Raw genomic sequence first — 21,343 nt, 5'->3', positions numbered from 1 at the left:
AAGCAAAAAAACCAAAAACATACCAATGGGGGTTCCAGCAGGTCTAATCTCATTTGGCAATAATTCATCTCCTTCAGGCCAAGTTACTGACAATCTATCAGGGAGCCTAATAGGAAAGCAGCATATTAATGTTTCATGAACTCTGTTAATTTGACCTTAATTAGAAAAACAGAAGTTACTAGAAACTTTAATACTTATTTATCATATATTTTAAAAGGTTAAATCTGAAATTCTACATGACTAATAATCTCAAAGTTTTCTCCTCCTTAACTATCACTGTGGCTACTGAAAAAGTCAGGCAAAACTTCTTGGTATTAAGAATTAGGAAATGTCAATTTTTCATGATTTTTTCTACTCATTTATAGTGTAAGTTACTCTTTGGAGATATGATAAACTCTAAGAATTATCAGTGAGATACAATAAGAATCAAAATGACTGCATCATTAGCTAAACAAGAGTCACAAGTAGAGTTCTGTTTTTCTATTTCCTTTTTTTTCTTTTGTACTAATCTTTACCTTTCAACAGTTGCTACAAATTTCTTCTAGTTGTAGACCAAAGTTAATTTTTTAACATAATCATAGTGCCTGTAACAGTGACACTTTAAATATATAAAATGTTCTCCTTTTTCTGTAAAACCAATATAGCATTTCTGTTTTTATAACTACAGCTTACAAGCTTTCTGGTTTGTCACATATATACATCTAGACTACAAATGTCGTACTAGACTATAACAACACACTCAAGAACAGTTAAAAGCATTACTAATAATCACTTGATTTTTCTTATTTTTATCATGCATCTTGAAATGCAAATTACCTTGCCATTTCATCTTCTACATATTTTTTTACAGCTTTCTCAGCAACTGTCCTATCCAGCTTTGCAATTGGTACAGTTCTTGTTTCATCATACAGTGCTCGAGGTTCCTAAATAAATAAATTTATACCAGTCTTTCAAAGAAAACTACTCAAATTTAGTTGCAATAAAAAACATTTCTTTCAAAGAAATATATTTTATCTAATTAAGTATATAAATTATATCAGCTATTATATTAGACCTCAAGGTTTATTTCCATTTTTTATGGCACTTCCTTAGGCCTAATTAAATACCATTTAAATATTAGCAGAATGGAGTAGAGAAAAACCCACTCCAGTTTTAGAATCATTCATTCTTAAGATAGAATTCTGGCTCCATTGTTTACTGGTCTGTAGGCTTTGTATTAAATGTGCAGTTTACAAAATTATTGTGATAACTAGCAATAACATGTGTGTTTGTTAAATACAGAGCATACAAATGTTGAGTTCTATAGATGACTAAAAACACCATATATAAAACATAAAAATTCACGCTAACATTATCCAAAGGAAACACCAAATTCAAGCAAAGTACTGTATCTTTATTTCTACATTTAAGCAAAAATAAGTAGTACCAACAACTTTCAATAAATATTTTTTATTACTTTGTCTTACCATTGCAATTTGAACTTCTCCTCCTGTAGCATATACTTCTCCATCATGATCACCATAAAGAAAAAACTTTTCTATGCTTCCATAATAGAGAGGAAGTGTCTTGACTGTCTTGACCTAATGTTTTAGTTTTGAAAAAAGGCTTCAATATTAATATATACTAACAAAAATAGGTTTAATATTATTTAACAGAACCATTTTATACAAAGAAAATTCATTATCATTAGAAAAATTAATGAAAAAAGTATTCTAATATTCTAATAAAGTTGTATTTGTGAAGTTTTCCACTTGTTCCTAACATATCTTTGTAAAGATACAGCAATTTCTCCATACAAAAACGTCATAGCTATGCATGTGTTTAAAAGGTTCATAACTTCTTCCAAGTAAATTATTATGAATGCCAAAATACCGCAAACCTTTTCCTCCATGAAATATTGCTTTCGGACTATAAACAGTGACTTACAAACTCTGGAAAGCTATTTCCTTGAAAAATTAGCTCAAAACTTGCCTATATTTCTTTTCCTAACATGGCTAGGAAAAAATGGTAATATCCAGTAGCCCAATTCAGAAATTTGGAAAGGACTACAGACTACAAGAGTTTACATCCAATCTACCTTTCCAGCCTCGTTTCTAAATTATTTCTCTTCACATACACATAACGGGTTGCAAGACAACCCAATTCTACTACCTGCTGCTTCCCTGAACTTATCTATGTCTTTGTCTCTGCTCAGATTATCTTCTCTGAGAAAGCATTTTTTACCTAACCACCAAACAGAATTTAACAGAACTAATTGCTCCCTCCTTCTTGTAACTCTTCACTTGATTTCAGGAATACCATATTTCCCTAGTTTCCTTCTATCTCACCAGCTAGCCCTTTCATTCTCCTTTGCCAGTGCAAGGGATTTATTCTAACCCTAAATGCTGGAAAAGCAAGGCTCTAGCTGCACTCATTTCTTCTAGGTAACTGCATCTAATTCTGAAGCTTTAAATATATGAAAATGACTCTCAGAATTATGGAGAGAATGGATACCCTTCTACTTTGCAATAATCTGTGTAAACCTGAGCCTCTACCTCTTTCAAGGTCCACAGAAATGCCCTTTCTTACCCAAGGAATTTCATGATTTACTCTCTTCTCCTAGGCCCAGCTAGTCAGAAAATTCTCTCCTCCTAAACTGCCAAAGCACTATTCATCCTCTTTTCACAGCACTTACCCCTTCTTACCTATTATTATTTCTATTTGTTTTCTGTTTTTAGGCTGTAATATCCCTAAGGACAAAGCAAATCTCCTAGATCTCTGCATTCTTCTTAGTGTAGTCAATAAGCACAGTAACTTGCAAGCAGGTACTCCATAAAAATCTGTTAAAAAATTATCACTTCATATCACATTAAAAAAAACTGAGAATCTCTACTTGAGTAAAATTTATTGCAAGAAACAATAAAAGCCTTGCTAACTGAGCCTTAGGCAACAAACAAGTTTTTTTAAAAAATGCCATACTAAATTATCTAATTAAAATCACTTTAGCCTTTTCATTTTTTCCTGACACCTGAGGAACCAATACATGCATTATTTTTGGCTGCTGTTAAATTCTGATACATTTAATATCAAATTAAACTAAAAATTGAATCTAAAGATGAGTTAAACCTACCAGCTGTCCTGCTTTGTATATTTTTCCATCCCATTCTATTGCTGAGTATGTGGCCCAGGGGCCCTGCTTTTTAGAAGGAAGATCAGAACGTGTAATTATTCCTTTAAAAAGTGTAAATTTTATTTGTTTGTCATATTTTTCATGACAGTCCTTCAGCCATAAAGCAAATTCTCTGTCAATTTTCATTCGCTGCTCCTGTAAAATTTTAAAATGTTCTATGAAATACAGTAAACAAATATAACCATTGACACTGGTCATTCATTCTGTTATTCCTTCCATATGCCCACCAGAAAACCTAATAAAAAAACAAATATTTTGCTGGATCTTTCTTCTATACAAATTTACATTTCTAACAAAACCATTACTAAAGAAAGAAATTCTGTGCTATCATCCTTGGAACCAAGGTTTCAATGGTCAGTATCAACAAGAAAGTTTTTCTTCCCTGTTTTAAATCCTAGGATACATCAAAAAATGATGAACAGTGGTGGCAAAGGAAAAAGACTAGCTGGCCATGAGAAAGGGTTAAGTGAAAACCTTCTTACTGTGACTCACGCACATTCTCAACAGGGCAATAAAAATCTCTTTTTATGTATCAAGAACAACTATACATGCATACAGTACATAAACATATATACGGTATATCCATGTTAAAATATCATATGGGGAGCAATTGGGGAAAAGGCTAAAAAAGATTCTTTATGAGGGTGATAATAAATAAAAGGTTGAGAAACACTGCTATGCAAAATACACTTTTCATTTTAATAATACATATACATATTACTTATTCAAAAAATTAAATCATAAAATAAAGACTTGTTTTCTAATAATACATAAGAAAATGTTATTGCTAATCACTCTTCACCCTGTTGAAAGAGTATAGAGATGTATACTCAAACATAAGCTGCTCTATATTTGTTTAATGCCTGTCTTTAGGAGGATGAGTAAGGAAGACCATCTCCACATTTTATGCTTTCACAGAACACAATGTATAAAGTTACAGAAGTTCATTTCTTTCTACAGACTTTACACCATAATATACTATTTCCAAATGAAAATGGGGCAAAATTAAAAATGATTTCAGTGAAAGTTTTTACAGCTTGCAGTTAGGGGGCACATATCTTAATCATCAAAAAACAAAAATTGACTTTAAAAAGTTATTTGAATAAGAAATACATGTACTCGGTAAAGACTCAAAAATGGCATAGTTTTTCAAAGAAAATTTGACCCTAAGTCTGCTGCCAGATACTGATTCCTTTTTGTTGTCACTTTGTAAACTTGACAAGGATATTAAAATTATTAACTAGGAATGGGACATTTCGTCTACCAAATTTTTATACTGCTTTTCAATGTATAGCCCTTGTATGACTGATTAATATAATTCTAAGCTAAAATGTTAAGATGTCTCAGGATTCATTATCAAGCAAATTATCAGATGTATGAATCAAATCCAGACATTCGTTAATGTGTCAAAGGGCAATATGACAGGTATGGCAAGATGACAGTTAATCTACAAGAGGAATATTTGAGTATTCATTATAATATTCTTTGAACTTTTCTGTGTATTTGAAATTTCCCAAAATTATAAATACATATTTTAAAAATACAATGTAACAAAATAATAAAATTAACCTATTGTAGATAACTTTTGGAAAATCCAAATTATTCAATAAATGTTGGATAATTAATACCAAGTATATCATATCTAACTACTAGTAAGACTTTTCTCTGAATAATTCTTTATAAATATTTTAATCTATGATTAAGAATCTTTTATTAAGAGCCAAATGAATTTCAACATCTTATAGAAATGACCGATTAAAAATACTGTATGCTATATATTATAGTTACTAACCTGTAATTTTAGGTTCACAATAAATGCATCAGTCTCTGGGCACCTCAACATTAAACTACTAAAAGAGTAGTTTATCAAGTAAAAGTTTCTGAGGTATTTGGATAGAATAAAACTACACTAGTACACTAGTTCAACTTTTTAAAAAAATCTATCGTTCTTGTTTTATCAATCAAAGCATGTCTTTTAATACTGATCAATCTCAAATCACCTTTTAGCCCAAAGTATTTCACTGTTCTACCACAACTTCACCTTCAAGATTAGATTAAAATCATATATTTCGGTTATTAATATACAAACAAAGCCCTTGTTTTAAACTGTACTATATGCTCTCATTAAATGCATATGCTTCTGTAGCTTTTGTTTACTATGTCAAGGTCTTGATAATAAGATATAATAAAGATCTGTAAATTTTATCCAAACATGGTCTAACCAGTTTGAAATTTGAGTAACGTGAACACACAAATGCTCATGAGGACAATTTATATAAACTCTTTTGATTAAATGAAAAGTATGCAAAATGTCATATAAATCTATACTACTGACTTTTGTTGTTTATAAAATAGAACATTTGTAAATATTCAAACTTGATATTTAAAATCATACCTGTCCATTTAAAATCCTTGTAAAAAGGGTGTTCTTATCTTTCAATTTTAGCTCAAGATCCATAAAAGTCAGTTTATTTGTGCTGACCTGGAATCTGTCATTAGTAAATAATGCACCAGATATTCTATTGTAGCATTCAATTGGTGCAAGCCCTCTCTTCTTAGGAGGAGTACACCAGTCAAAGCTTAAACAGAACAAAATATTAGTTAGTAAAAAAATTAGGTTATAAAACAATATAATTTCAGCAAAAATCAAAACTTACTCTTCAACAGATGTATATGGTATTAGTCGTCCATTCCAAAAACATTCGAAAATTGGTCTTTTCCCTCTTGCTCCTTTCTCAAGTATGAAACAATCGTCATCATCATCTTCATCTTTTAATTCTAGAGCACAGGAGTAAGTGAAACAAAATGTTTACTGCTATGAAATACATGCAATTTTTATCACTGAGAAATTAATTTCTGTAAGTAAAATGATAAAGTTGCTGCAGAGAAACGGCAACAAAAACTCATAAGATCGTTAACACTGCATGCTATAAAATCTAAAGGCAGCTTTATTTAAAATTTGGCCTCAGGCAGATTTCCAAAGTGGTTCTACATTACCAATGGTGTTCTTCATTTAACGGTCAATAACTATTTGTATACTAGTCAATCTGTGTTAGTACTGCACTAGCTACTAAACTTGCAATCACTGAAACCTGTTTATTGAGCAAAAGAGTCATACATCTAAAGAAATTATGTCTAAGCCCTCTTCCCTACAAATACAGGAGCTTGAATCCTATACCTAAAACACAGGTTTCACAATTTTGTCAGAACAAGTATGTTCACATAAAAATTATCTGGGCAATCTACGGTATCTAGTAGCAGAAAGTTTCCCTAGTTTGGGCAAATTAATCAATAATACTAAGTTTGTCTTTTATAAACTTAAATTTCTGAAGATCAGATTTAGGTGATACAGGTAATTATAACATGTTACAAAGCATTGGATGCATAATTAGCACAACTGTCTGGCATTTTTTTGTTAGCAATACATTTTCATATTTTCCAGATAAATTAGGATCAAACATTATAATTATGATACAGCAACACTTCAGTTATTTTGGCATTAAGTCATCCCCCCCCCATAAAGCTTCCCCCCCCCAAAAAAAACCTTCACAAGGAGTCTCAAAGTAAAATTTCTTTTTTTTCAAACCAAATTGCTTTGTTCTTAGAGAACCCTTCTAACCATCAATTTTATTGGCTCTTATTTTAAGACATCATTTAAAGAACTTTATCTTTTTGTCTACAAGTATACAAAAATTAGATATGGCGAAAATTAAAAAGGGACAGAGCCATCACAGGAGACAGAGCCATTGAGTAGTAACATGTATGAGCACTGAATAAATAACGTTGGGCACTCAAAGACTTGTAGCAGTTTCTTATTTAACCTTCACAACATCTCTAGGAGGTATGAACTATTACCCACCCCCATTTCACAGATAAAGAAAACTGAGGTAAGCAGTAGTTTGTCAAAGTTTACACTAGAAAGTGGCAGAGACAGGATTCAAATCAGCGAATCTGGTTCCAGAACCTGAAACACTAAGGATACACTGAGGAAATATTCTGAAAAAGAATATTTAATACTTTTAATCTATGAATTCAATGCAATCTCAATAATCCCACTAGGATTTTTTAGTGACTGTTCAAAGTGATTCCAAAGTTATATAGAAAAGTAAAAGATTAATAAGATTTTCTCAAAAAAGAATCGTATCTTGCCCTGTAGATATCAATACATGGTATAAAGTTATGAGTATTATTACTCATGTATGAGAATATAAAATAGTTTTATAGTAAAGAAACCAGATCTATATACATATGGGAACTTATATAAAAGTAATATTTCAAATTATTTTTAAAATCATGACATTCAATACAATCGGAGCTAGGAAACTAAACATCCTCACGGAAAATAATAAACTAAAGCCCTATCTCATCCTACACACAAAAAAGGAGATTACAGATGCATTAAAGATCTAAATATAAAATAATTTTTGAAAACTACAGGACCTTTTTGTAATCCTGAGGTATAAGAAGACTTTTTACAGCAAGACAAAATCAGAAATCAAAAACTGACTAAAGTTTAAAACTTCTTTATAAATATCTACAAAGATAATTGGGAAATAATATGGGAAATATATAAAAAATTAATATGCAGTACACAACTAAAAGTTCAGTTCAATAGAGATCTAAGATAAAAGAATATATAATGCTTCTTAAAGCCAGTGCTTTATCTGGAAGTGAATATACATTAAAAATCAAGAATTATAAAAAATACAAATACCTAACAACTTAAAAAGATTTGTATAAGGAAAAAGGTTTTGAAATTTATCTAATCTTAATAGCCCAATAATAATCATTACAAGAAATAAATCACTATCCTGAATAACAACTTCACATTTTGTAGCTAAGATAACAGATTAACATACTTGATGGAAAGCATGGATCATCAGGGTAAGTTTCTCTATCATATAAGAAAGGGTGATATCGGATAATCCCTTCCACTACACCGTCTCCTTCAACATGAGCTTTGAACTCAAAACTATCAGTTGCTGTGTTTATATACAACGTCTGCATGTCATCTTGTATTTCCCTTAGGTTGACAATCTTAGGTGCCTTCCCCTTTTCAAACATAGAAATCTAAAATAAAAATAAAACAAAAATAATTAAATTCTATGGTGACTTTTGTTCTTAGCTATGATCCAACACAGGAATAGGCAAAAACTACTTTGACTTGTATAAGTAATCATCTAGCTTAACAAAATATATATATTATATATATATATATATTTATATGAGTTAAATAGCTATAAGTAATATAGCATCTCAATAAAAATATACTAAGAACAGAAAGTAAGCAAAGAAACAGCAAAGCAGAGCTGAAGAATAGGTAAGTCATGAATATATTTAATTCAAGGTTTCTTACTAGAGGTAGAAGTGGGACAATGATGTATATGAAATATTTTCTAATGTGTGGGCAAAGATACTGAACCCAACACTCAAATGTTTTTTGCTTCTAAATCTTACTTCACCATCATAATACTTCTAAGAACAAAAGGGAAACTATGTCCCTTTTCCTCTCTGCTTTAAGACATAATATTCAGCAACAACTCATAGCTCTATAAAAGACAGAGAAAAAAGAAACCAACTATTGTAAATGAGGGTTCGAGAGAAAAACATCTAGGAATGATATCTTTACTTGGACATCAAATTACGAAAGAACTTTGGTAAAAAGGAGAGAGAAGTTGTCTATTTATTGACTGATTTCTCTTATCCAGAGTCACTTGGAACTGAACAGACACTTGATAATTTATAACATTAAAAGAAGAAATTTTATCTTACTTCGATATCAATGTTGTTGAAAGGTCCACCTTCTTTTGATGTACGTTTTTCATTTCCTTTTGGACCATGAATATAGTAATGATAAATATGCCTAAAATATAGAAGAGTAACTTTATACTTTTAATTCACATAAAATTATAGTTCATATAGTCTTCTACTAAAAAATTTTGTAACTATTTGGCAGTATTTACCAGGTACCAAGCACTATATTAGGCATTTTTAAACACAGTATCCCATTTAATGGTAAAAACAATCCTGAGATGCAGGTATTGTTACACCTCATTTTACACATACAGAAATTGGGGTGCACGAAGTTTATATAATTTACCTAAGGTCACAGAACTAGAGTGTGGGAGAGGCCTTCAATCCAGGCCTTTCCTACTTCGAAGTCCACATACATTACGTTTCCAAGAAGTATAGTTCGAAAAAAAGTACTAGAAGAGGCTATAATTCTACTTGTCAGGAATGTTCTAGAAAGAACTCAAATATGAGGGAGTATATAGGATTGGATATCTTTATCTGTGCAACATGAGAATATTTTATAACTCTCACTGTACCTCTGCTATAGCACTGAAACAATCTTATCCCAATATTCCCCAAACGAAACTAATGCATTCAACATTATCCCAATGAAAACCACTACTTCAGAAATCTTTGCTACTTTATTTTTAAGGTTAAAAATGACTATTTTGGTAACATTATTTACAACTAAGACATATCACATCTGTAGTTATTCTTCAAACAGGAATTTACAATATTTTTCATATGAATTTTAACTTTAAAAATAATTTTCCTAGCTATTGTTTAAAGCACTACTGAGATAAAAGGAAATCACTGAAAATCTTGAGATCTGCAGATATTTCAGAAGTGTTAATATCATAATTAAAAGTTTACAACCATATATTAAGAGTGATATAAATAGCTTAGCAATTGTCTGAATGGTAAAAGTTATATGTTATTTGTTGCTAGAGTAAGAGTATGCCCTAATTATGTGTTATGTACACAGTTCCTTAAATTACTGATAAAATACATACTTAGAGAAGAAAAATTCCGAAGTCGTATTTAAAACTTTTGGGTTATACAGCCAACAAACATCAATAATCAAGAAAAAAAATGGTATCCCTAATATCAAATTTATTTTCCCATAAAAGAAAAAAATTCTAACTCTGTTGATACATATTTATGTAGAGAATCTCAAATTAAGTACAATAGCCTTTTGGGTAAAGGTGAAAAGATAGCTTTTTCAAAAATATGAATTTTGTTTTTGCAGACACACATTTTTGCAAGACCATAATTCAGACTAATACAAATCAAGAAAACAATCCAATAAATGGTCTATACTATACAGTTACAGAGAAAAGGCTTACATTCCCTAAAAGGTTCCTTGGAATAGATACAAAGATTTATTTTCAGTATTACTAATATGTCATATAGGCATATAGACACATTTTTTCATATTAAAAGACTCAATGCAGTCTTTGATAAATACTTATCGAATATCTACTATGTAACAGGACACACTGGAGAAATAGCAGTGCATAAAAAAAAAACACTGTAATGGGAGCAGGCAGACAAAAAATAAGTAAAATATACTGAAGATTATGACAGTCCTATAGTGAAGCACAAAAAGGGGATATAAGAATGATAGTGTTGAATTTGATAAACTCTGGTTTATTTTAAATTTTACCATAGGTGTCAAAAAGCCTGTGTCTCAAATAATGAACAACACCTTACAAGTGACCAATGGATATTTACACAATAGGGAACCATTTTAATGCTAACATCAGAGTATTGGTTACTATAGTGAAAGAAAAGAAACAGGACCAAAGCAGATAGCCAAGAGACTGTATCTGTAATAGATATAAGGTGTATCTGTAATATTTTCTGTCTTAAAAAAGGTAAGCAGCAATATGTCCTGAATCAAATATAATTACTTACGCTAACTGTCTTGTCCAAAGATGGAAATAATTTTTCAAGTACTGTATGTGTTCTGGTTGTACTCCTGTAATAATCACAGCAGTAAAGCTATTTTTTTCTTTCTCTTCTGAGATAAGATAATGCAGAAATCGTTCATCATCATTTGTAATATGAACAGAATCAGATGGCTGCACAAATGAATATAAATAAAACATTATATACACCTTAATTATAGAAATAACATTTAATGTGATTCACCTGGATAGCTTCAAATACAGGCTTCAAAAAACTTAAGAGAAAAATGGCCCACTACATTATTCAGCTGAGTATGTGACAATGCTGTGAGGACAAGGGAAACTATTACATAGATTGCTAAACTGGCAAACATAAAGGAGTATCCTACCATAATGCTAAATCAATTTTAGAATCATAAAGAAAAATAAATATCGAGTTTTAAAATGCCAGAAAAAAACTGAAAACATTTACCCTGGGGTAGAATAAGTCCTTGCTTGGGATACCTACCATTTAACTTGGTCAAATCCAATGCCTGGTCCTCTATGTTTAAGAAAACTAGGATGCAGACAGAAGCCAGCTGTCTTAGCACAAAGGCACTTGTGTTTTTTAAAAGGGAGTAGAATTCTGGGCCCCAGTCCACTTTCAGAGAATATCTATAACTTACGGAAGGGAAGTGGGGAGAGGGAGGTGGGGGGAGTATTTCAGGATAAGTATTATAAACTTCTCAACATTTACTATGAGTCTATGTGCGTTAAAAATTGCATGTATATATATGCATATATATGCTAGGTATGTTGCCAAATACATAAAAATTATAAGGATAAAGATACACACCGAACAATCAAGTCTAGGAAACTGGCTGATTTTCTTTGTTTTATAAGCATGTATTATTACTTTCTTAATAAAAAATAAAAATAAGCCCAATCATCCCTACTCACTAACTGACTAATATAACAGCTACGATACACAATATAAAGAAGTATTTTATAAACTTTAAGAGTAAGATTAACTTGAGTTTACTAACAGTGCAGGTTCATTATCCAAATATTTATCAAGCGCCTTCTAAGTCCCATGACTCAACCTACGCATAGGAAGATAAGGTTCAAGATAAATAATACAGTGCCTTTCCTACAAATTGCATCTAGTAAGAAATGAGAAACAAATGCTTACAAAACAATTTACCATTATAAAGATATGAACCAAGAGCTACAGAGTTAAAAAGGGTGACATTCACCCAACAAATGACTTAAAAATATTCCAGATCAACGAGAACATGGAGGATTAGAGAGTATAAGGGAAATAAGGTAGTTTAGAATATGATGAAAGATGGGGCTAGAAAGATTGAATCAAGCAGCAGAAATGGGTGGAAGAGAAGACAGATGAAATTATTTTAAAAGACAGAATTAAATGTGAATGATTATAAGGATTACATCTATTAACTGCTTGGTCAGTTAATTGAAAAGGGTAGTCGTGGGGAAGGGGGAGAAAAGAATAAGAAAGGTTTACAGATGTTTGATTTCAGATGTACCAAAAGTAGTTATTTATGGAACACATGAAGAAAGACATCTAACTGAAATTCAAAATGACTGTGCTAGATACAATCAGTTGATACTCAGTCACACCACCTTTTATTGTCTCCTTCTGGCTCCAGAGGATGGAAAGCCAAAAAAGTCTATTTCTCAGACACCTTTACTTTTGGGGTTGTAGATACAAATTAGGTTTTACCAATTAGATGCAGTAACCAAAGATTTAGAAGAGAAAAATGAAGCAGTAAGGCAATTTTCTGAGGTTTCTTAAAGGTTTTCTGTTATCATGCAAGGCACTGAAAAGACCATTATTCTGCATCCAGCTTCAAGTGTCAGCACTGATCATAGCCAGAAATTCTGTGTTCCTGTGCTGGAGCAATTGTAGCAAGGCCTTTACAATCCTAGATCATAGATAAGGCACTGTATCTCTGAATTATAGATCCAGTGTTGATCCTCCAGCTATGTGATTATAGCATGTGTTACAGCATCCCTTGAGAGTTAATTCATTCTGTCCTGGCACATTCCACAAGGCTTGGCCTAGAGTTCATTCCTTCAGCCCTTCCAATAATCATGTAAGCATCTAATTCCCTTTATTAAAGCCTTTTCTGTTTAAAGTGCCTAGAATGGTTTCCTTTATCGAGTCCGGTCTGATTCAGTGTCTGAATCTAAAGAGAAAAGTCTCCTGACAAAGAAATACATATTGAGAACTATTGATATTAAGTTTTCTGTGCATGTATGCATAGAAAAAGAAAGATTGCTGGTTATAGATCTAGAACCATCAACCCTACCCAATTGTAATAACTGCTAACAGTTCAGGGATACAGGAAGAGCCAAAATTAAAGTTGGCTAGAATGGATGAGTCAGGAAAAAAATGACCTAGGTACCCATGAAATGTCTGTTGAGATGAACTAACCACAAAACACAGGAAAAGCTGGCAGAAATGATGACCCAAGAGATCTCAGTTTTATCCAAGCATTATTATATGTATACAGCTTTGAAAATCACCTAAATTCTCAATTCCTATTTTTTCACCAGTTTTAACATGGCAAATAATATTTCCACCAAAATACTTCATAGGACTTTGTGATAGTAAGATAATATGGAAAAGGTAACATAGAATACTGTTATGTAGGTATATTAAGATATGTAAGCTATTAAAAAAAAATGCAACGAATTTAAAGAGAAAAAAATGAGAGGAGCAAAATGAAATTTCCTAGACATAAAAGAATGTTAAGTTATAGAAAAAACAAAAGTACTAATAAACATGAAAAAATTCTTCAGCTCACTAACAATGAAAGAAAAGGTATTATTTTTACCTATCAAACCGCCCACATTTTGCTGCCCTGCCTTTCCTTTTTAAAAATAAGGAAATGACCAGAGATACTTTCATATACTGTTAAGTGTGTATTTGATTTGGGTTCAATCTTTCTGAAAAGCAGTTTTGTAATACATACTACAAGCATTTATAAAGATCAAATTTGTTGTTGCAGCTGTTAAAATTCTAACAATCTATGCCAAAATTATAGTTCAGGCAAAATGTATGGACAGATATTTATGGTAGTGTCTTTATAATTATAGCAAAATCCTTTAAATAAGCTAAATGTTCAATGGAATAGTTACAGTACACTCAGCCCGAGAAACACTATGAAGCTATTAAAAGTCTGTACACCAAAATATTTTATAAAATGGAGAAATACTCAAATGTTGATTTAAAAAATGTTGGCTCAAACTATAAGTATATAACCAAAAGGACTAGAAGGAAATTCAACTAAAGATAAGTACTTTTGTGTGGCATTCGAAACTGTTTTTACTTCTTTATAATTTTCTACAAAATTTTTGCCATTTGTTTTAGAATCAGAAAGAATTTTTAGATATCTCAAAATTACTTAAAAGATTTTAAAGTTAAAAGATTCTAAGGTGTTTCAAATGGAGAAAAGCTGAATGAAAAATATGTACATGACCAAGATAAAAATTTATTAACATTCTGCTTATTAAAATGAGAACCCGAAAGCAAATTTGTAACAAATAAATTGCTCATTTCTTTCTCAAAAGCTCTGATTTCCTAAAAGTCTATTACCCTATCACTGTTTTCTCAAGTTCTGTAATTACTATACAACAAAGATATAAAAACTCAAACTCAGTGCAAGGAAGAAAGTTAATCTTAGGAGCAATTTTTGGGAGGCTTACTCGGCTTTGTAAAAAAAAAAATTGTTTAAAGATTTCAAGCCTGAGAAAGCATGTAAATGATCACTTTTGCTATTTGCATCATTAAAGTAAAAAGAATGAAAATTTCGTACATTTAAGTTTTTTAAAGCCACATTAGTATCTTAGAATTAGGAAAAAAATGTTCTCATCCTGTCATCTATCCAAAGTAATAAATTTATAATTAAAATGTATTGTACCTTTCTGTTTCTAATATATCCACTATATATTGATTCTTTATTTTTCTCCTTCTTCTCAAAATCTTCTTTAGAAAGCACAAGCTCATGAACATCTTGGGAATCTGCAGGTTTGCTTATCATCTGTTAAATATTAAAAAGAGCACTTAAAAAATTCCTAAAAGTTAAACTGGCTAAAACATTTAGACAGCATCAACCATAAAATATTTTGATTGACTTTCATTTGTAATAAATTTTTTACTTACTCTGGCTGATTGTCCAACAAAGAAAACAGCCTGCTTGCCCCCAACACCAAAATAGGAAATATCACTGTTTAAACTGCGTGGCACTGGCACTGGTCGAACATATCCTGAATGATCACTAAAATAAAACATTAATGCAGATTTAAAACAAACTACTTAAGCACAAAAGGAAACTGTTATAGCACTTTTATTAACTGTTAATAAAATGATCCCCAAGCCAGACATCCCTATTCAAAGGTAAAAAAAAAAAAAGAAAAACAGTGGGAATTCAAGACATCATCTAGTCTAGTGGTTCTCAAAGTTTATTCCCCAGACCAGTTGTATCAGCATAACCTGGAAACTCTAAGAAATGCAGATTCTTGAGCCTACCCCACTGTTAGAAAATCTTAAAAAAAAAAAAAAAGGACTAAATACATATCTGTACATATGTATACATATACATATATATATATATACACATACACACACGTATGACTCTACAACCTTCCCTTCAAAACTGTTTACTGCTTCAAACTCATTAAAATATAGTCTGAAGAATAATGGGAATTACGACAGAGAGTCTTATTTCCATGTATTGTGACAAATGAAGAGCTCTGAGTAAACCGCCTATTGAACCATATTGGAGAGTAGACATCCTTGTTGTCTCGAAATATATGCAAGGTCTCCAGGGACATTGTTTAGCAATATCAGAAATAGAAGTGAGAGTGAGGCTGGACCCACTATTACACCAAATGGAAAGGTTAGAGAGAGGTGAAATAGCTGGAAAGAATTAGAGAACACAAAGATACATTCAAAGAACTTACCCATAAGAAATAAATTAAAGGAACTGAAAATATCACACACAGTTTAAGTGTAGTTTTAGAAAGAGAGGAGAGAATGGATAACAGTTGCAAATATTCTTGAACCACTAAAAGACGTGGCTCTACAGATTAAGACCAAAAGAGCCCAAACAGGATGCATAAAAAGAAATCCACAACACAGTAAACACCAAAAACAAAAATGAAGAACTAGAAAACAAGCTGAGAGATAAAATAAGTTAGCAGGCTTTGATAGTAACAGCATGAGACAGTGGAATATTATCTCCCAAGTGCCCAGAGAAAAATCTGTTCACCTAAAATTGTGAACTAGAGCTAAATAATGTATAGATAAAACCATAGGAATTTACCTTAAGAGAATTGCTCTAAAGGAATGTTTCTACAAGCACGATCTGACATGCAAGGTTATAATATGGTAAGTACAAAGGTAATTTTTAAAATGTGTTAAATGTTTTTCTAAACATTTTAGAAAAAACGGTGTGTATAAATTGTGAGATTTCTGAAAAGTCAGACTTGAAATACTAGTCAACGAAAGTATTATTTTGGGAAAGAAGTGGTCAGAGCTAAAGTGTTCCAAATTCTTTAACACAGGAGGAAGGAGATAGTTTAAATTTTGAAGTCTAAAGTTAAATATGCATTTTAAAGTTTCAAAGACAACCAGGAAAGTAAACATATAAATTCTAAAATATTAAAGAGAAAGGTGGGAAAAGATTTTAGAAAGCAATAACAAAAGATGCAATGAATTTAAAAAAACAGAAAATGAAACAAAAAATAAGATAAATAAAAATATTTTAATTGGTATAAAAAGGCTTTACCCCATATATCAATAATCTAAATCAACATAAAGACAACAATGACAAGATAAGACACTGTAATACCAGACCTATAAAACAAAGCACAAAAATAAACTGCCCCCTCACAACATACAACTGACCATCACATGCAAACCCAAACAGCATAGAGATTCTGGGAAAACATGGCGGAGTGAGAGACGTTCTCAAATCTCTCCCCTTGAAACAACAATAAGCTGAACATCTAAAACTGAACAACAAACACCCAAACTGCACACGAGCATGTCTGAACGTGAGATCTGTGTGTAAGAACTACCACAGGTCAGAACCCCCCAACCCCGACGGGCGGTGGAATAAAAAGAAGCTGCCTCTTGCAGTCCCCAGAGCTCCTTGCAGGAGAAGGGGGAGAGGTGAAGGTGTGGCGACTTCCCTGATCAGCCCTGCTTGGAAGTACCGGGACTTAGCGGCTGGCAACAGGGCACAGTCATCAGGGCAGAAAGCAGAGAAGTGGGACTGGACGGCTGAGAAACAACAGTCGATTTTCACCAGAACCAGTTCCAAAACTGAGGCAAAGCTGCAGCCCCTATCCACAAACCCAGAGGGCAATTCCCCCCATACCCTCCAAGACCACTGCAGAGCCCAAGAGGAATCTGAGCAAACTCTTCGGAGACTAAGGCTACCTTTCCCAGCCTCTGGAGCTCCCTGCAGGAGGAGGGGGAAGGGAGAAGGAGCAGCGAGTTCGTGCTGTAAGTTCCCTGAACAGCCAAGCCTAAGAGGGTTGTGGGCTCCCTGTGGTCGGCTGGCTGCAGGGCCCAGGCATCAGGACAGAGAGTGGAGAAGCAGCCGGAAGAGAAACAACAGTTGATTCTTACTGACTATGGTTGCAAAACCAAGGCTGAGATGCGGCCCCCAAACCCCAACAGAAGGCCCCTTCCCTCATATCCTCCGAGACTGATCACCGCAGAGCCCAAAGGAATCTGAGCAAACACTACAGAAACTCTCGGGGATCCAAGAGGCTTAAACACCACCTACTGGAAACCAAAAGATGAGTCTTTGCAGCAGGCTAATGAGAGACCATTATATAATGAATCTTCTTTCTGGAAAAACAATAGAATACACTTCCATTAATGCCCAGGTGGAAAAATAGTGCATTAATCACCATGACCAAACAAGGTGACAAGGCATCTCAGAAAGAAAGAGAAAGATCTCTAGAAAATGAGCTTACATACATAGAAATATGCGACTTAAGTGACAGAGAATTCAGGATAGTACTTAAGAAAAAACTCAGTGAGTTCCAAAATGAGTCATATCAACAATTTCACAAACTGCAAAAACAACTAGATGAGCAGAGAAAAGAAAATGAAACCCTCAAAAACCACCAAATAGAATTTCTGGAGATAAAACACACACACACACACACACATACACACACACACACACACACACTGAAAGAGTTTAAAAATGAAAGAGCAAGCTTGGGAAATAGAGTTGACCAAATGGAGGAAAGGATCAGTGATATTGAAGACAGAAATCTAGAAATAAATCAGAAGGAAGAAGAGAGAAACCCATGAATGAAAAAATAATGAAAGAGAAATACAAGAACTAGCTGATACCAGCAGGAGAGGAAAGAAAAATAGGCATTACCAAAGGCAAGGAAAAGGAGCAGGATCTAGAAAGCATTTTCAGACAAATAGTGGACGAGAATTTCCCAAATCTGAGGAATGAGCTAGAACTCGGAATTCAAGATGTCAACAGAACATCCAATTTTCTCAACCCCAAAGGCCTTCACCAAGACAAACTGTATTAAAGTTATCAAAAATCAATGAAAAAGATAGAACTATTGGGGCAGCCAGAAAGAAGAAAATGGTAACGTATAAAGGAAAACCCATTAGATTATCATCAGACTTCTCAGCACAGACCTTACAAGCTAGAAAGGAATGGAATCAAATTTTTAAACTATTAAGTGAAAGTAACTACCAGCCTAGAATAATGTATCCAGCTAATCTCTCCTTTAGATATGAAGGAGAAATTAATACCTTTCCAGACATACAATAATTGAGAGAATTCTCCATTACGAGGCTTGCATTATATTCTGAAATTCTGATATGGGTCAGCACACCTAAAACAAAATAACAACAAAAATGCATACTTAGGAGTAAAGTGACCACCAGGCAAAGAGAAGCAGAGGAGTGCAACCCTTACTAAGAACAGGGCATTATAAGCTTAAATAGCAAGATAGTAATGAACATTCAGCATACATAGAAACAAACTGAGATAACAATGACTGAAAAGGGAAGGAGTCAAATATCCAAATTCGCAAAGGGGAAAGGAGATAAGGAACACAGAAGAAAATGGACGACTGTGTGTATATGTGTGTGTGTGTGTGTATGTGTGTGTATACACGCTATCTTTTTCCTATTTGTAATGGTAACCACACACCACAGAGTCAGAACTGAAGAATATAACATAAAACAAGAAGAATCAGAAGCAAACCCCACAAAAGCCAACCGAAATAAAGAAAACAGAAACACAAGGACAATGAAGCAATGGAAACATCAAGCTAACATGAAGCAAAAGATAAAATGGCTATAAGAAGTCCTCATATTTCAATAATTACCCTAAATGTAAATGCACTGAACCCATCAATAAAAAGGCAGAGTTGCAGAATGGATCGAAAAACAAAACCCAACCATATGCTGCCTCCAGGAGACACATCTCAGCTCCAAAGACAAATACAGACTCTAAGGGAAAGGGTGGAAAATGATATTTCAAGCAAATGGCATTCAGAGAAAAGTGGGAGTAGTGGTACTACTATCGGACAAAACAGACTTCAAAATAAAAAAAGGTAAAGAAAGATACTGAGGGACACTTCATAATGATAAAGGGAAGCATGCACCAAGAAGACATTAACACTTATTAATATCTATGCTCCCAATCAGGGAGCACCAAAATATGTAAAGCAATTACTAACAGAACTAAAGGGAGAAACGGACCAAAACACTATTGTAGTAGGAGACCTAAATACCCCACTGTTGGATATGGACACATTAGCCAAACAGAAAATCAATAAAGAAATAACATCCTTAAATGACACATTAGATCAACTGGACATAATTGACATATACACAGCCTTCCATCCCAGAACAGCTGCTTATACATTCTTCTCCCATGCACATGGAACATTCTCAAGGATCGACCACATACTGGGACACAGAGATAGCCACAACAAATAGAAGAGGGTTGAAATCATAGCAACCATATTCTCTGATCATAATGCTTTGAAACCAGAGATCAATTGTAAAAAGAAAGCAGAAAGAACCACAAATATATGGAGATTAAATAACATACTATGAAGAATAACTGGGTCAGAAAAGAAATAAAAAGAGAGATGAAGAGATACATACAAAAAAGTGATAATGATAGTACAAAATATCAAAATTTGGGGACACGGCGAAAGCAGTCATAAGAGGAAAGTTCATATCATTACAGGCCTATCTCCAAAAACAAGAACGAGCCCAAATAAACCACCTAATGCTTCATCTTAAAAAACTAGAAAAGGAAGAACAAATGAAGCCTAAAGTCAGCAGAAGGAAAGAAATCATCAAAATTAGAGCAGAAATAAATGAAACTGAAAACAAAAAATAGAAAAAGTAAACACAACAAAGAGCTGGTTCTTTGAGAAGGTTAATAAAATTGACAAACCCCTGGCTACACTCACTAAAAAAAAAAAGGACACAAATAAACAAAATCAGGGACGAAGGAGGGGAAATTACGACTGACATCACAGAAATACAAGGAATAATGCAAGAATACTATGGAAAAAGTATATAACACCAAATTTAATAACCTAGAAGAAATGGACCAGTACTTAGAAAAATACAACTTTCCTAGACTGACTCAAAAAGAACTGGAAAATCTAAACAGACCGATCAGCAGTATGGAAATTGAAACAATCATCAAAAACCTGCCAAGAAGTAAAAGTCCAGGACCAGATGGCTTTACCAGTGAATTCTACCAAATATTCAAAGAAGACTTAATACCTATTCTCCTCAAACTCTTCCAAAAAATCAAAGAGGAGACAATTCTTCCCAACTCATTTTATGAGACCAATATTACTGATACCAAAAACCTGGTAAAGATAACACATACAAAAAAGAAAACTACAGACCAATATCTTTCATGAACACACATGCAAAAATCCTAAATAAGATACTAGCGAACCGAATGCAGTAATATATTAAAAAGATCACACACCACGATCAAATGGGTTTCATCCTGGCCACACACGGATGGCTCAACATATGCAAATCGATTAATGTGATACATCACATAAACAAATTTAAAATAAGAATCATATGATCACATTAATAGATGCAGAAAAAGCCTTTGACAAGATACAGCATCCATTTATGATCAAAACACTCAACAAAATCAGTACAGAAGGAAAATACTTTAACATTATAAATGCCAACTATGACAAACTCTCAGCCAACATTATACTTAATGATGAAAAACTAAAAACCTTCCCTCTAAGATCAGGAACAAAGCAAGGCTGTCCACTATCACCACTGCTATTCAGTATATCATTGGAGGTCCTAGCAAGTGCAATCAGGCAAGAGAGAGATATAAAAGGCATCCAAATAGGAAACAAGGAAGTCAAACTGTCACTATTTGCAGATGACATAATTCTCTATATA

The 21,343-nt window shown here is 32.9% G+C and overlaps 1 protein-coding gene across 1 annotated transcript in view; it reads right to left on the bottom strand.

Moving 5' to 3' along the window:
* SMCHD1 (structural maintenance of chromosomes flexible hinge domain containing 1) overlaps positions 1-21,343 on the bottom strand; it is a 138,390-nt gene that overhangs the window by 91,667 nt on the left and 25,380 nt on the right. The window contains exons 6-16 of the mRNA XM_011360478.2: positions 15,044-15,158; positions 14,802-14,921; positions 10,880-11,046; positions 8,942-9,032; positions 8,029-8,239; positions 5,827-5,947; positions 5,565-5,748; positions 3,110-3,304; positions 1,467-1,580; positions 817-923; positions 24-106 (exon numbers count right to left, since the gene is read on the bottom strand). Of these exons, the coding sequence (XP_011358780.1) occupies positions 24-106; positions 817-923; positions 1,467-1,580; positions 3,110-3,304; positions 5,565-5,748; positions 5,827-5,947; positions 8,029-8,239; positions 8,942-9,032; positions 10,880-11,046; positions 14,802-14,921; positions 15,044-15,158 (1,508 nt within the window). The remainder of the gene's footprint in view (positions 1-23; positions 107-816; positions 924-1,466; positions 1,581-3,109; positions 3,305-5,564; positions 5,749-5,826; positions 5,948-8,028; positions 8,240-8,941; positions 9,033-10,879; positions 11,047-14,801; positions 14,922-15,043; positions 15,159-21,343) is intronic.

The sequence above is a fragment of the Pteropus vampyrus genome, unplaced genomic scaffold, assembly GCF_000151845.1.
Source record: "Pteropus vampyrus isolate Shadow unplaced genomic scaffold, Pvam_2.0 Scaffold55, whole genome shotgun sequence".
Taxonomy (NCBI): Eukaryota; Metazoa; Chordata; class Mammalia; order Chiroptera; family Pteropodidae; genus Pteropus; species Pteropus vampyrus.
The sequence above is the reverse complement of the archived record's forward strand: the minus strand, read 5'-3'. Positions and strand labels throughout refer to the sequence as shown.